At 41.7% G+C, this 15,824-nt stretch overlaps 1 protein-coding gene across 2 annotated transcripts in view; it reads left to right on the top strand.

Moving 5' to 3' along the window:
• The window catches only part of SACS (sacsin molecular chaperone), a 60,102-nt gene that overhangs the window by 11,062 nt on the left and 33,216 nt on the right, over positions 1-15,824 (top strand). The window contains exons 2-3 of one of the 2 annotated variants that reach the window (XM_055701359.1): positions 5,058-5,596; positions 15,616-15,766. In XM_055701359.1, coding sequence (XP_055557334.1) covers positions 5,574-5,596; positions 15,616-15,766 — 174 coding nt within the window. In that variant the 5' untranslated portion in view covers positions 5,058-5,573. Of the gene's footprint in view, positions 1-5,057; positions 5,597-15,055; positions 15,358-15,615; positions 15,767-15,824 lie in introns of those variants that run through there. The other variant, XM_055701360.1, reaches the window with a different exon arrangement.

The following is a 15,824-nucleotide window of genomic DNA, read 5'->3' as shown; positions in this document are numbered from 1 at the left end:
CGTGGTTTGAGTAGATGCTAAAACTGCCTAAATCTAAACCAGATGCAATTAATTCCTAGAGCACCTTCATAAATCAGACTTTTCTTAAATACTTGGTTGGAAACCTCGTTCCTGCAGTCAAGGCTGAATAAGTTCCCAGATTTGTGATTAGCTTGGCAGAGCATTCTGTGGTTTTTGACCCCTCACTCCCCATGTGGCATATAGTCACTAGCTCAGGTTTAGCTGGAATTTTCTTTGTTTATCAAACCTCCTGCTATTCTAGGAACCTATGGCAATTATGGAGCTGCTGGTCAGTGATTATACTACTCAATGGGATCTAAGAGGGATAATTGTTGCTCTTTCTATTGCTGGTGTGGCCTTGAAACGACTAGGCACAAACAACAATATTTGGTCCGGAAAAAACCAATGACGACAAAATTGGCCCCACTTTTCATTTGTTAAATATTCTTATCCTTGTACATATATTTGTCATGTTTCATCAAAAAAGAGCAACGTCCACTGTGCCAAATACATTGAAGACATCACACTCTAGATAATCACTTTTGTACAGCTACTATCAATCTGTCCTCTGTATAAAAATCAACAGGAGTGCAGCATTTTGTTCATTATAATATTAATAGCATTATTCATAAAGTATTCCTAGTATTAATGCTATCAATAGTATAAAGTGTTGGCATTTTTGAAAGCTTTTAGTTTACTTCTAATCTTAAAATTGTGTATGATAAAGCATGAAAGCTCATGTAATGTATGACATTATAAATGCAGAGAGGTGTGCATTGCTGATGGCTCTGATTTATATTTGCTAATGGCCTGGGCTACTCATTTCAGTTGAATTTTGTACACCAAAACTGTCTGGACAATAAACATATTAAGGACATACCTACTTTACTTCCAGTATTTCTAGCTCACTGGCACATTATTGTATTACACTGTTTCAGGTCCATCTCAAATTTCTGCAGAACAGTTGTCTCTGAGAAGCAGCTCTGTACATTTGTGTGGTACCTGCAGTTGTGTGATAGCCTTGAATTTAATTTAACCTTTGATAAAAATGCATTTTGAAACCAGCTAGTATACTAGTGCATTGACAGGAACAATTTGTACTTAAGAGGTCTCTGTATTCTCTGTATTTGATAGCTGGATGGTCTTTTTCTTATGATTTAGCTGCTTGCTCTGGACTGTGCATGGGTCCTCCTATTCATAGTGAGTGTGCTCTAGGCTCATTCAGGTCTACCACTACCATTGCATGGAGGCAGATTTTAATTATGAGAATTAAGCCTGTCATATGTTTCTGCCTAAATAAATCCAGGAGAAAGCCAAATTTAGTGAAACAGTAGAACCATTCTGCATTTATAGTGGTACACTGGAGATTGCAAACTAGCCCTGAGATGACACCATAGTACTTGAGGTCAGGGATTAGACCTTGGGTATATTCAGTTTCCAGCTTGTTCTGCCTCTCTCGGCACTCATTTGCCAGCCTTCAGTTTTGCCAGGTGTCCTTGCTTTTTGCCTTTTTTAAAGGATGTTTCTGTCACACTAACAGGTTTAGAAGAAGGCACGTTTATAGTTTGTGTCATAAGGTGCATCTGCCTGTATTTGCTGGCAAAACCATTATTGGTAAAACCAAAATGATGTCATATGCATGAGGTAAAGACTTGTACATTTTCATTCAATTTACAGTTTACTGAGAAAGCATTTTGGGGGGAGAGTGAAATGTCCTGAAACAAAAAAGTGCATTTCCCCCATCCCGTTTACACATGGACTCTTTGTAGCTGTGATACTGAAAGGAGCCATGATTAGTGTGAGGTGATGGAGCCACGGCGTGTCCTTGAACCTTGAAGACAAATGGTAGGTACAGCCAAGGTTACCCGTGAATGCAGCAGATGGATGGGGCATCTTGGGCTACGCACACCCTGCTAGTGACCCAGCCATGCTGCAGCTCTGGTAAGCTCAGCTTACTCTCAGGGTATGCTGCTCACAACTGCTCTCCTGCTCGAGGATATATACCTTCTGTTGTTGTGGTCTTGTTTATTCCAACAGAGGTCAGCATAAGCAATAATGGTTTTGTGATCAAATTGTGCTTTTAAACTGTATAAAACATAAATTGAGGATTAGCTACTGCTGTGCTTTGTTCACAAATTTTCTCCACTAAACTTTGGATTGTGTTCAATAATTATGATGGTTCTTGCATGCTTCCCATGCTACTGGATGGAGTATCAACAGTTTTGATTTAGTTGTTATTGCTGAGGAAAGGAACTCAGTGTATGTGTAGTTTAGACTGTATGTAGTAGACTGTGAGTTTTAGGTTGATGCCAATATTAAAAGGATGGATAAGAAATTGAACAGATAGTCAGATAACCACTAATGATTTTCACACCAGAAATTTCTGGAATGGTATTAATATATATGTATCTACCTGATTTGCAGGTAGAATTAGGTATTTGCATAGCTGTGCCTGTGGCTTCATACCTACAACTAATTACAGGCATCCATAAAAATGAAGACTGTTTTTACAGATTGACTACTAAACCTCCTTCACCAAAATTCAATTAAAGACAGACATAAAATCCTCCAGCAAAGGTGTTTCCTTTTAAAAACTAATAAAACAGACAGTAGAATATTGGCATAGGCAATGGTTGTAACTGTTTTTTCCCAGGACAGATTTATGGTTATGTCTATACTAATAAATTCAGTGACAGAATGTTCTCAGATGCTGCAGCTCTATGTCATATAAAACTACAAAGTAACCTGTATGACCACCTCAGGCACTGAAGTGTAAGGTCAGGAAGTTAAGTATGCCAGGGTCAGTCTGTATCTGGTATCTGACAGCCAAATTGGCTCTCTTTCTTACCATAGGAGACAACATAGAGATGACTGTATCAAAATCTTTCTAGGATTGTAACGTGATCTGGTAGCAAACTGACAACACCATTTGGTCACATCCATGCTGGCAAGACCAAGCTCCTTCGAGGACTAACAGAATTATTTGCCAGTATAGAGATGTCACTTCGTACTGATATAACTTGCTCTTCTGCTAAGCAAACTGTTTATTGAATTAATAATTTTTAGACTGCTTTCAGGTATTTTGGACCTATACATTTTTCGGACAAGGTGCCATTGCCAAAAATCCTAGAAGATATTTTTATTTTCTTAGGGTGTGTCAGTACCGAGAGCAAGTAACATACCGATTCATTTGAAACAAGGGGCCTTTCAGTGTCCTGGGAGAAATACAGGAATTACTGACTTACAAAGGATTTAGCTAGAGTCTTGTCAGCATGCAAGTCATGCACAGTCCTACGTGCGAAGTCATGCACAAAATTGCAATGAATTAAAAAGCTTCCCCACAGCAACATAATAAAGGACAATCTTTGAAAGGCCAAACCCAGAAATAGAATGCAGACTGAGAAAGTGTGTCACTCACTAATTATGGAGAAGCTGTCTCTTAAAGTAATAATTAGCTTTCTATTATAAACCTATTTTTTTCTTTTTCCATCCCCAAGACAATTGAAGCTGCTCAAAACACTTTAAATGTTTTTCAGGTATGATTTTACTAATGATGTTTTAGGAAGAACATATAAGCTGGCCTAGTCTTTCAACTATGGCTGCATCATGGAGTGCCATGTCCCCCCTGAGCCTGGCTTTCCACCACAGTCAGAATACCTTTCCTGGGTGCTCCCCTCTCAACTGCAGCCCATTAAGCAGCAGGGCTGCAACGGTTTTACTTTCGATGGAATCATTCATACCTGGGCAAATGAAGCTGGATTTGCATGGCTCTTTGCTTAAGTCTGTGTTACTTAAGTATGACTTAAGTGTGGAACTTCTCTTTGAATTACATGCTAGATATACATCTCAGCATCTGTAGAGAGAAAGAATTATATTGAAGTCATTTTGTAACACATTATGCTATGTTAAATTATCTGTGATGCTTTTCACAGTAAACATGCATTCCGAAGTCATCTTCAGTCTGTATACTTTGATGTTGCATTTACTAACTGAGTAGGTAAATCCCCAAGTATTAAAAAAAATATAAATATATTTAGTTCACAAATTGTAGCCTCTTTTCTTTCATACAATTTGTATTTCAATATCATGCTTTCATAGTAAATTAATTCACCTTTTGCAATTTAGCCACAGTCGCTTCTCCTTCTGGGGCAGGAAAGAGTGTCTCTTCATTACTGTTTGAAGAGAGCCGTACAAAACTGCACATTATGGAAAAACTTGCCGACACTGTCAGAAGCTCAGAGAAGGATTTACATTTGCACATATGCAGAGCAATAATGGAATACCTCTGCTGTCCTCCCAGCTCTCTCAAGTGTATATTCCTTTGGTAATAACTTTAAATGTATATTGAATGAAATGATTTCTGCTGCTTGATAGCACATGCCTTGCCTCACTTATACACTGTTCTGGTGCTAGAAAAATTCTGTGTTTCAGCTTGAAGGAAATGGTTCCCGAAGGTATGTGCAGCAAGGGGGGATGTCGACTTATATAGCTGGGAGTGGGTATTAGCTGGGAAGACTTCGAAATCCTCCCTATGGAAAGTCATTGCAAGCTAGTTAATCTCTTCCCCTAGCGGAAAACCGTTTGAATAGAAACGCAAAATCCTTCCTCATAAATGTTTTTCCCAGCCTGTTATTTTCTTTGATGGCATAATTTTATATCAAGGTTGTACTAGATATCCTGGAGCTCCCGCCCTCCCTGCCCCCCCCCCCCTCTCTTTTTTTTTTTTTTCTTTTTTTTAATGCAGATACTAATTCAAAGAAAGAAATTGAGAACTTTCCCATTTTTCAGTGTACTTACTACAGCTACATATGTTCATTATTGTACTGATTGTGTGATACTGTACTGGAGGAAAGCAGGAAACCTCACTGCTCTTTTTCAGTTCTCCATGTGCTTAGAAGTAGTGTAATGCACAAGGCAGTTTATAATTAGTACCATGACTCAGTTAATACTGGTAACTGCAACCATGCCCTCAGAGGAAATGACTTCTCCATATCCTTCAGTTCTATACTGTTTTGCATTAATGGCCCACCCCTTTTGTCTTGTGTCTCTTCTTCCAGAACTGCTAAGCTGATGTTAAGAAGTGTCTTCTAGCAGGTGTGAGGGAAAAGACAAGTCAGACCTTGGCCCTCAGAATACTCTTCCAACTGTGCCTGCTTCCAGAAAAAAGGAAGACAAAGCAGAAACAGCAGCTTCCAGAATTCCACTCCTTCTCCAGAAGATAAATATAAATCAATTGCACAAGAACATAGCCTGAATTCAGTTAAAGAAACTAAACAAGACCTCCTTGCTTTCTGAGACCTGTCCTGTTAAGTCTGTTCCTAATTCTGTGAACAATTAAGCAAGTGGCTTTGAAAGAAAAGTGGAGAAGTAGCAGATGGTGAGGCACACAGACTTCTTTGGCAGTTCAGGGGTGGCATGAACATTGAATTGAGTTCCATATGCTTGGGCTTTCTACTGTCCACTGAGGAGGTTATGAGCCACCAAGCAAAGAAGATTAAAAAATAATTTTCTAGTCTGTAAATCCAACATCTGCTTCATGTTCCTATCGAGAAGATATCAAAGAAAAAGAGACAATGGAGATCGAGGATAAGAACAGGTAAAAAAAATAATTCACTCCTGAGAGAATTTTCTGTTAGGCTAACGTGTTCTTCCTCAGAACCCCATGGTCAGTAAGTTAAAGACTTGAGTCTGAAACTTGCCTAGTGTTTGTACAAAATTGCTACTTTTGAGGGTGAAATTAATTTCTTAAGTTATAAAATCATACATAGGTGGCAAGTTCTGCTGCATTTACTTATGAATTGTCTGTGAAATTAATGAGAACTGCTTGAAAAAATCAATCAGCCCTGTGAGTAATTAATTTATAGTCTAACATTCAATTTGCATGTACAGTCAATGTTCACTATGGCAATTTTTGAAAACACACGAAAGAAAAAGTCTTCTTCCAGCAGTTGCCTAACTTTGAATTTAACATATTGTTTTACTGGGAAGAATGTATGATCTCCCTAACAACTAAAAAGCTAAGCAAGTTCACTGTGTGAACAGTATCTAAAATCATATGAGATAAATGCTTATTTGGATGTTAAAGTTGTAATTAGAAGTGTTCTTATTTGCTGTCAGTGGGCCTGCGGGAAGACGACAACCTCCACCCTCAGCCTTGCAATCTGCAGGATCCCCGCTGGTGTGGGGATAACATGCAGCCTCTGCTTTTTCCTGTTAAGAAGAGGTGTTTTTGGATTGTGTTAGAAAGTTGTTGTTAGCAACAGCTGACTGGTGTTTCAGGGTCTGTTCCACTGGCTTCCTGAGTAATTTTGTCGTGTGTTCCTATTGCAAGGTGACTGTGGGTTGGAAAATTTGGGGGTTTGAATCTCTCTCTTTTTCTTCCAGATTACTTAACTAGGCTCTTCTAATGCAAATTTTGTACATCTGGAAAACTCTGAGGTTTAGACACTGCATAAACCATCCATGCAGCAAGCTCTTCTATAATCCAGTAAGACATGAAGGTCCTTAAAGACCTAGTTTGATGATCAGCTTGGTTGGAACCAAGGAGTGAAATAGGACCAGAGATGAAGCTACAGAACTGCCAGGGACAAGAGCTGGAAAGTATGGATTGTCCTAGGCTGAGTGGCAGGGCCAATGTTCAAGCTGGAGACTGCATTGGAGAGTGGTGGGACTGGAAAAATCAGGCTTCAGAGCTGTAAGCCAGGGAGAGGCAAGCAGACTTGACACATACTTGACTTTTACATGTGAATGGCTCAATCTGTTCTGCTAAAAGCAGATTTCTTGCAGTGAGTGTTATTCATGCTGCCAACAATTTAAAATGCTATTTTTCAATATTGACATTCTTGGATACTATTAAATGATAGGCTTTGTTCCACCAAGCTCTTAAATGACAAACGTCCTGCCACGTTGGTTATGTAGGGATTTTTGCTCATTTGGTTCCATGCAGTTTATGGTTTTTATGCAAGTCTCAGTTAAATTGAGCTTCCATCAGACTATATAGTGATATTTCAGAATCTCCATTTTTTAAAAAATTGTTTTTATTTCAGTATCAGTCAATTATAAAAAATTACACATCTCAAAGATTTTCGTACAGTATTTTACCTGAGCTTCAGCTTTAATATTGATATTGTACCTGGCTATGTTTAATGGTATTCAAGTATCAGTTTTCAAATTGGTGTGCAAATTTAGGGCTTTAGATGCCTAACTTGGTGCCTAGCTTTAGTGTGCCTTTGTGCCCTTGTGATGTTGCACCAAATTAGTTTGCTTCTCAAATTTTGGTGTATGCCCTTTGTCTAGCATGCCTTTAATCCACTGCAAATATATGGCTTTTGGGGCAGAGCCAAGCTTTTATCCTTTTTGGAGGTTTTTTGTACAGTGCCTATAATAACAAGACTGCTCCCAGCCAGAGCTTCATGGAGTTAGTGATATATATAAAAAGACTGTAACTAAAGTACAGACTTCCAATCCAGGTTTTGACTTCAAAATTTTTTAGACTTTTTCTCTTCACTATATGTATTTGCTGCTATTACATTAATTAATGGTAACAGGGTTGCAATTCCTTTATCTTGCCATTTTCATTCCTGTTCCTATCAACACACAGATGCAATGCAAATATTAAAAAGAAAAAAACCCCAGAACTTCTTTTCCAGAAAGATTGTTCCAAGATTCATCCATTACATTGTAGATGGGTTTTGCTGTGATGTTACTCTGTGTTAAGCGCATGCTGCTGTTGATCTGGTTACTATGCATCCACAAAGATCTTTGGGTACTCAGGTGCTTTGAATTGGTCAATGACCTGAGGGTGTGAGTGAGTGCACTGCAGCTCTTGCAGTGTTGGAGCTCAGATGGGGATGCAGTCACACTACAGCTTTAGTTACCACAACACATCAGCTCCTAATCCAATCTCCGCTGACTGTGAAACCCTTCACTGCTGCAATTTTTTTTTTTTTTGGTGTGGCTACTTCTGTTCCATTTAGACACAAACAGGCTAATTGAAGAGAAGTTAACACAGGATTAGTTTACTTGCACTTAAGTCATACCCATATTTCAATAGAGATTTTACATAGATTATAATAGCAGACACATTGTATCTAATCAACTCTTTCCATAAGTATGTGCAAATATAAATACTTATGCATAATAAATAAGCATACAGTCTGTTGTACATCTAAAAACCTGCTCTGTAGCCTCTATAAGTATGCTGTTCCCTGTTTCACTTTCCTTAACCTCTGTAGAAGACTCCCTTGGCTTCTACATTTCCTGCTTCTCTTGTGTCCAAATATACAGAGGTATGCCAAGGGAGATGCACACCGTATCTGTTCTGCCACACTGACAGGGATGCAAACAATGATGGCATTTCCAAAAGCACCCTGTTCCCAGCTAGTGAAAGTTTTACCATTCAATTCACTGGAAGCAGTTAGAATGTCTTTATGTCTTATCCTTGCTGAAGCTCCAGACTAGCACACCCTCCATGCTGAAAATATCACAGCTGCCTTGCGCTTTGTGTCTCAGCTCCATCAAAATGAACCAAATTAGCTCAAACAGCTCAAATGGTAAGAATTTATTAAATTGGGCAATACCATATGAACCAGGGTAAGGGGCAATTATGTAAGAAGTTTCATCAGTTAATTGGAAAGAAGAGTGAAATGCAGTGGTGGTGTAGGAGGCTGGAAGTACTTGATGATTTACCACATGCTACTTTATGTAGGACAGGACATGGAAACACAGCCTCTGATTGCCAGTGAAAGATTCTGCATCTCCTGTGTATGAGCGTGTTTGGAGCAGTATTCACTTGCAGTTGTGTGACTGGACGTGTTATGTAGCCCAGGAATCCCTTTCACTTCTCTGTGTTTTCCCAGAAGAGGATGCCCTGTGTTGGTTCTTCCCCTTTTCCTTCCTTCCTTCCTATCACTTGCCCTTACATATGGCTCAAGTTTATTCCTCTGTGCCATTCATCCTTCTGTTGTCTGAAGGATAAATTGTTGCTTGTATTTCTGTATGAAACCCTGTCATGAAGGAGACAGACCTGATACAGAGGTGGTAAAGAGCTAGCATTATCTGAAGGGATATTACTGGGTATCATCCACTCTCTGATGTACAGATCCTTGCAGAAGTACTTGAAGTTGTGGCTTTTCATAATTTAAGAAAATGATGTGTCTTGTATTTCCTTCTGTTTGATATTCTAATTTTCACCATGTACATGGGGCTTTGTTCACTGATGCCTAAAAAATACTATGAAGTTTTGGAGCATGATTAGATGCAGTATTCAGAAGCAATAGGGATGGAAAAATACTACTTGAAATGTTTAACGAATGTGTAATCTGAGGCTGCTGATCTCATTTTAATTATTGAGCAAATTTTCCTCACTTATGTAGAAAGATAATAGCTTCATTAAGTACTCCGGAGTGAAAATAAGAAAAATGTCTTAAGGTAAGATGGAACGCCTCCCCCCCCCGCCCCCCCCCGCCCCCCGATAAGCTGATTACTGTGTGTCCTAAATGGAGGTAAAAAACCTAGGCCTCGATTCATTATGGTATTTAGGAACCTAGGAACCTACATTAGGCACTGAAATCAATTTTCAAATTTAGGCTCTGCTTTTTTGATGTTTCAAGGTTAAAGTGGGTGTTCTAAATCTGGCCCTTTTATTGGCACCAGAGGCCAAAAGAAAACCCACCCATAATTTAACATATTGCTTATTAAAAATGCATACCAACAGCAATTCTTGCAACACGGTAGTCACTCCTAACGCAATTCTCTAAAGAGCAATTGAGGAGTTTAAACCAAAATGGTGATAAAAATAATCTTTTGCATAATTTGAAATACCAAGCATTTTGTACTGGTATTCTGCTGTTTGTACCATCTGGAATAGAAAACCCTGTGATGCTTAGCAATTCCCATTTGTGGAGTAATGGCTACTGTAGTATAGTTAAGAGTAAGGTTAGGTCCTCTTTTCAAAGGCTTAATTTAAAGTAGCCTTAGTAGATCTAAGTAGATCTGAGAGGAAATTTTGCTTTGGCATTTGAGAAGATTTTGAAATTTAACCATCTGTTTGTGCCTTCTTGCTCTGCTCTTTATTTGCAAAGAAAAAGTAAAACAAGTTTTATAGTTTTTTTTTTTATAAGTGCTTTCCGTTAGCATTTGCTTAGTGCTGCCAAGGAACTGGCCTGAGCATTAAAGCAGATAACTGAGATCAAAATCGTTAGATGGAAATAAATGTTTCTGGTGCCTGTGTCTTTAAATCTTTTGTTTGTTTTTAGTACTATTTCAAAAGTATCCCATTCTTTTGATATTTGATGTTTAGAAATATATCAGCTTGCAAAAGGAATAAGGTAATACTTTCCTCCAGTTCTTTAATACTTGACTAAGCCATGATCACAGAGTTGTTTTCCTTAGAAACCTATAATGGCTTCACATGTGGAATGCAGAGTAGGAGAATTGATTTAAACTCACTGCACGAATCTATAATAAAATAGTTTCAGAAAAATACTTAAATTGCACGATAGATTTTTACGACAGAACTAGATATTTTGTTTGAATCAAATGCTTCACAGGCCAGAGGGTTTTTTTGATCATTTGCACTAGATAGGTCTATAGTAATTTCAGTGATTTCTTTCAAGAAGAAATTACTTTTTTTTTTCTGTTAATGGAACTATACAAATAAAATAGAAACTTTCCAGTAAGGAGTGGCTTTCCAATGACTAGCACGTGTGTCATCAGCAAATATGTTTATTCTCAAACTTCTTGAAAAGGCATTAGTAAGCAAGGATAAAGCAAGCTCCTGGCAATGACTACAGACCAATGCAATCCGTAATCTCCGGCTAATGTGAAATACACAATGTAATGTTCAAAACATCTGTTAGAAACATTTAAGGAATCAATTTAACAATGAAGGTAAGTGCTTACTCTGTCATAGGAAGTTTTGATTTCATGTTTGGCGTGCACCATCTTAAATCTAGATGTAGTTGTTGAGTCACTGCTACTTGCCTGCCAGCACTGCAGAATGTTATTTGCTGCACTGGAAGCTACTGCAGCAGGTTTCCTCTTGCATTAGTGACCTAATCATATTTGTTTCTTATCACACCACACACTTCTTTTGCAGACTCCATTCCATCTTTCTAAGCACACTGATAAGAAAGGTAAAGGCCTTGCATCCATCTCTTTCTGCTGCTGCACACTTCTCCTTAATTATTGGCAATATGAGATGGTTCTGCTACACAGAAGTTTCTGTTTTCAGGGAACTGTCACTATGAAAATGGCTTTCATTTCATTTTATAAAAATACTTTAATGTTGCAAAGACTCTTTCCATATTTTTTTTTATTTATTGCATATTGTCTTCTTGTAAGGCTTATATGACCTCATTGTGAACCAAACAGAGCACTTCTTTATAGCCACAGGAGAATTTTCCATATGTATTTTTAAATCTAAATGCTGTTCTGCTTGGAAAAGTGGTTATAAAAATGTTATAATAGGAATTTCTATACGTAGTATTTAAAAATTCTCAAATCAGTCCCAGTCATTTTAGATTTAGAAGATTTTTTTTTCTACCTGCCGTGACTATAAAATTCCCACCTGGTCAGGTCAAATAGATTTTTTTTTTTTTTTTACATTGTCACATACAAACATTAACAGTAGTTCTGCATAACAAATACACTTGTGATAACTTTAACTAGGATTGCAGAGCTTCCATAGTTCTGTATTCCAAAGAGATAAGCAAAACTAAAAATAAAAAAAGGTTGGTTTTTTTTTTTTGTTGCAAAAATCTGCAAACTGGAACAAGTACTCCCTTTTGGTGAGACAGTGTAATTTCTATATAGTCACTTCTCTAGAACATTTTTATTTAGATACCAGGAAAAAAACAACCACCAACCAACAAGCATTTACAAAGGTCACTGTCATAAGCTGTAAAAAAGATAGAGTTTGATGATAGATAATAGGGTATGTATAAATTGCTTTGTAATAAAAAGGAGATAGATATTCTGCATTCCTTGCCAGATGAGTGGCCAGGATGTTGCTAATAGAAATCAGTGTTTTAATTAATGGAGTGGCTTTAAATTCCAATTAAGTTTCTGCAAATAGGTTTCTACTGAAACTGTACTTGGAATACTTCTACTTTTTTTCTTTTTTTTTTGTAGAGTTTGAGAAGAGCTCATTTTCCCCCACTCTTTGGATCTGGTATCAGTATTGGTGTTCATTTTCCTTATTTTTGTAACTGAAATCAGTGCCTTCTCTTGTTAGGAGGCTATGACATGAAATTGGTAATTTGAAATTTTGGCATCACTGAAATTAGCAGGAGTCTTGCTTATTATCATCAATAGCAACATCTAGTCAAGAAAAAAAATGGGATGGGGCCCCAGAAGGGGCCAGAACTCCAAGGGTAACTGGCATAGCACAGCTCACGTCTTAAAAAACTTGTCTGTGGGCCTAAACCAAAATGTCCTTATCTGTTCTTCCAGTGGAGAGTTGTCCCTGGTTTACATACCATGTTGGATCATTTTCCTGAAGACTGGTGGTTGTTATAGGTCAAAACTGCACCAAGAAGCGTGACAACAGTTAAACAGTGCAGGTGATCAAAGGGCTGCATTGGAACACATGCCCTAGTCATGTTTGCTCTTGTAATACAGCGGTACTAAGAGGATGAACATCTTGCTTCTATCTGGATGGACAGAAAAACAACCCAACCCAAGGGCAGAAATAAACAAAAGGGAAAAAAGAATTAGAAAACACATGATAAAGGAGAGGCAATGAAAGTTGTCTCATAGTAAATAGAAATGGGACATTCATTCCTGCCAGTATGAAAAAAAACAGCCTCCCTTGTAACATAAGGATCAGATTTATGAGGGGAACAGGTATGGCTAATTTCCATGAGCTCAGGATACCAGCTCCTTCCTCTGTCCAGAACCTTGCACAGCTCCAGTTCTTTATCACCAGTCCTCCCAACTCCTGCCCTGCTACTACAGAAGTCACATACTAGGCAGGGTCTGTGACACATGGAGCTTACTCCTCCCAATATTAATGTTAAATCATCACAGGACATAACCTGGAAGTATTGTCTTGTCCTGGGATGTGACATGGGTTGGGGAACTTTAGACAATCACTGACAGCAGGATTGTCTGTGCCCCTGAATGTGTCCTACCATTTGAGATGTTCGGCATAGAGAGGTGGCTGTAGCTGAGATAGCTCTGTTCCTCCCCAGGGTCCCACTCAAACAGTTGTGCATGCTTCATAAAATGCTAGATCACTCCTGTGATCCCAGTGGAGAAGAATTAGATTTTGCCAGTGTGGGCTGGTGGTTCAACTGGTCTGGAGACTATTTTAGTAGCTGATATGGATGGGACTGCATCAGGTTTCAACTCCTTCCATCTTGCTCAGTCATGCACATTTGTGCCCCTCATGCCGCACTTTTCCACAGGTATCAAGACATAAAAAGATGAACATGAGAGACTGGAAGGCAGCCTTCTCATTCCTTTGGATGTAGTGTGAAAAAATCTGTGATGACAAATGTGAAGGGGATGTAACAAAACTGAAAGTTAAAACCATGAAATGATAAAAAAAATGAACAAACTCCAAAACTAAAGCAGAGTTAGATCCATCTTGTTTAAGTTAAAATAGGGCTGGTTTGGTTGTTTTTTTATTATTTGTGGTGAAAACAGGATCAGACCCACACAATTTCTAACACCTGTTCTAACAAGCTGTAGTATTAAATATAAAAATATTACTAATGAATGAAATAAGGCACGTTGCAGCACTGGCAAAACGCTTGTCTACCTCCATACTGTGTTGGATCCTGATCCACCTGACCGTAGTGAGATTTAAGCTGCATTCCACTTTAGCAGGCTCATCTTTTCTTAGCTTGATACACTTTCTGCTCATTGTATCTTTTCCCGCTTCCACTGAAACTCTGATACTTGTTGCTGCCAGGTAGCAGTTTTAATTCCCTGTCATTGAGTAAAGTCATAACTGTTTCAATTTAGTTAGGCACTAGCACTGAGAACATGTTGGGATTAAATGGAATTGTTGGCTGGTAGTGTGTAGTCCATCTTCCTGCTCAAAGTGGGAGGATCACCAATACTGGATCAGGTCAGACATGGCTAAGCCTTGAAAATACGCCAATATGAAGACTGCCTCTAGACAACCCGTGCCAGTACCACACTACTCTCTTAGTGACAGGTTTTTTTCCTGCTGTCCAGTGTGAACCTCCGAAGCTGCAGTTTGTTGCCATTGACCCGTGTTAGCAATGCCCGTGTGGGCATTGACCCATCTTGCACTACTCAGAAGAGTTCAGTGCTATTGCCTCTGTAAACGCTCTTCAGGTAGGTGTGGGATGTTAGGGTATTGCACCTTGGTCTCCTCCTCATCAGACTAAACGAGCCCAACTCACCCATCTTCTCCCTGTCAGTCGTGTGCTCTGGGCTGACTGCGTTAGTAGTCCTCTGCCGGGATCTGGAGCCGAGGAAGCCCAAGATGTCACATTCTGGTCCCAGTATCCTAGGTCCAGACTCATCAGCACTGAGCACTCATTTCCCTCGATCTGCTTGCCACCCTCCTTCTAGAGAGGACGCTGTTGCCTCATACCCAGCCTGGTAGCCACCAGCCGCTTTGAGGCAGGGCTGCGGTTGGGCCCGTCACTGATGCACAGCCCATGGCGCAGAGCTCCGCAGGCGACAAACTTGGGGGGTTTCTGCTGGCCCCCTCAGCTCACGGGGGTCGCAGGGAGGCTAAAGCTCCATGCTCAGGAGAGAGAGCACCTTCCGGGAGTCTGGAATGGCTCAGAGGCTTACCGCGCACCCTGGAAGGTAAAGCAGAAGATCGATACCAATAAATATTGACGACCAATGAAGCGACTGGCCGAGGAGTGGAAGGATTACGTTTCCTTCAGTGCGCGGCGCCCCTGAGGAACACGGGGTTTACCAGCGGTAACTGTGTGTAACCGTGTGTGCCGCATGTGGCGGCGCCCGAGCTGCCCGCCGGCCTGCCCCGCCGCACGGGGGCGCTCGCCTGCGGCGCCGGCGGCCTCATGCCGCGCAGGCCCGGGCGGCTGCGCTCACCGCCTCGCCCCAGGGCCCCGGCAGGCGGCGGCAGCGACGAGCCCCGCGAAGCGGGCACAGGGCGGCGGGCAGCCTGCCCCAACCCCAGCCCCAGCCCAGCCGCGGGGCCGCGCAGGCAGGGCCGGGGGCGGCGGGCGGGCGCCTCTCACCCCCGCGGCAGCCGGGGCGGCCTCTCCGCCGGGCCGCTGCCCCTGCCCTCCCGCTGCGGGCCGGCCCCTCCCTGCCGCTCCGTGCGCAGCGCCGCCCTTCCCCGCGCGGGGAGCGGCACGGCGCGGCAGCAGCTAACGGGCCTTTGTGCGCCGCGGCGGGCATGTGAGTGGCGGCGGGGCGGGACGGGGGGGAGGCCGCGGCCGTGCGGCGCTGCGGGAGCGGCTCCGCTCGCAGGCTCGGCGGCTCCTTCCCCCGCCGGAGCGGGGCTGGGGGGGCAGGCGCCCGCCCGCCCATCCCTGTCGCCGTGCGGGCTGCGGCGCCCGTCTCGGGCCTCCGGGGTGCCCGAGGGCGAGGGCTGGTGGGCGGCGGGGCAGGGCGCTGCCTGCCTCTTCTCGTCCGGTGACCGTCGTGTCGTTGCAGGCTGGCCCGGGTGACCGTCCTTCATGACTGCTTGGGCTGCAGGACCTTCGAGCTGCCGCCTTCCGCGGCCGTGGGGGACGTGAAGGCGCGGATCGACGCGGAAGCCGGCTTCCCCCGCGCCGAGCAGCGGCTGTGGCAGGGCGGCAGAGAGGTGAGGGGCGGTGGGCGCCGGCGGGGCGGGCAGCCCGCACCCAGCTCCCTGCTGGGCT

Source organism: Falco cherrug, chromosome 2 (assembly GCF_023634085.1).
Source record: "Falco cherrug isolate bFalChe1 chromosome 2, bFalChe1.pri, whole genome shotgun sequence".
Lineage (NCBI taxonomy): Eukaryota > Metazoa > Chordata > Aves > Falconiformes > Falconidae > Falco > Falco cherrug.
This window is presented reverse-complemented; position numbering and strand designations above follow the sequence as displayed.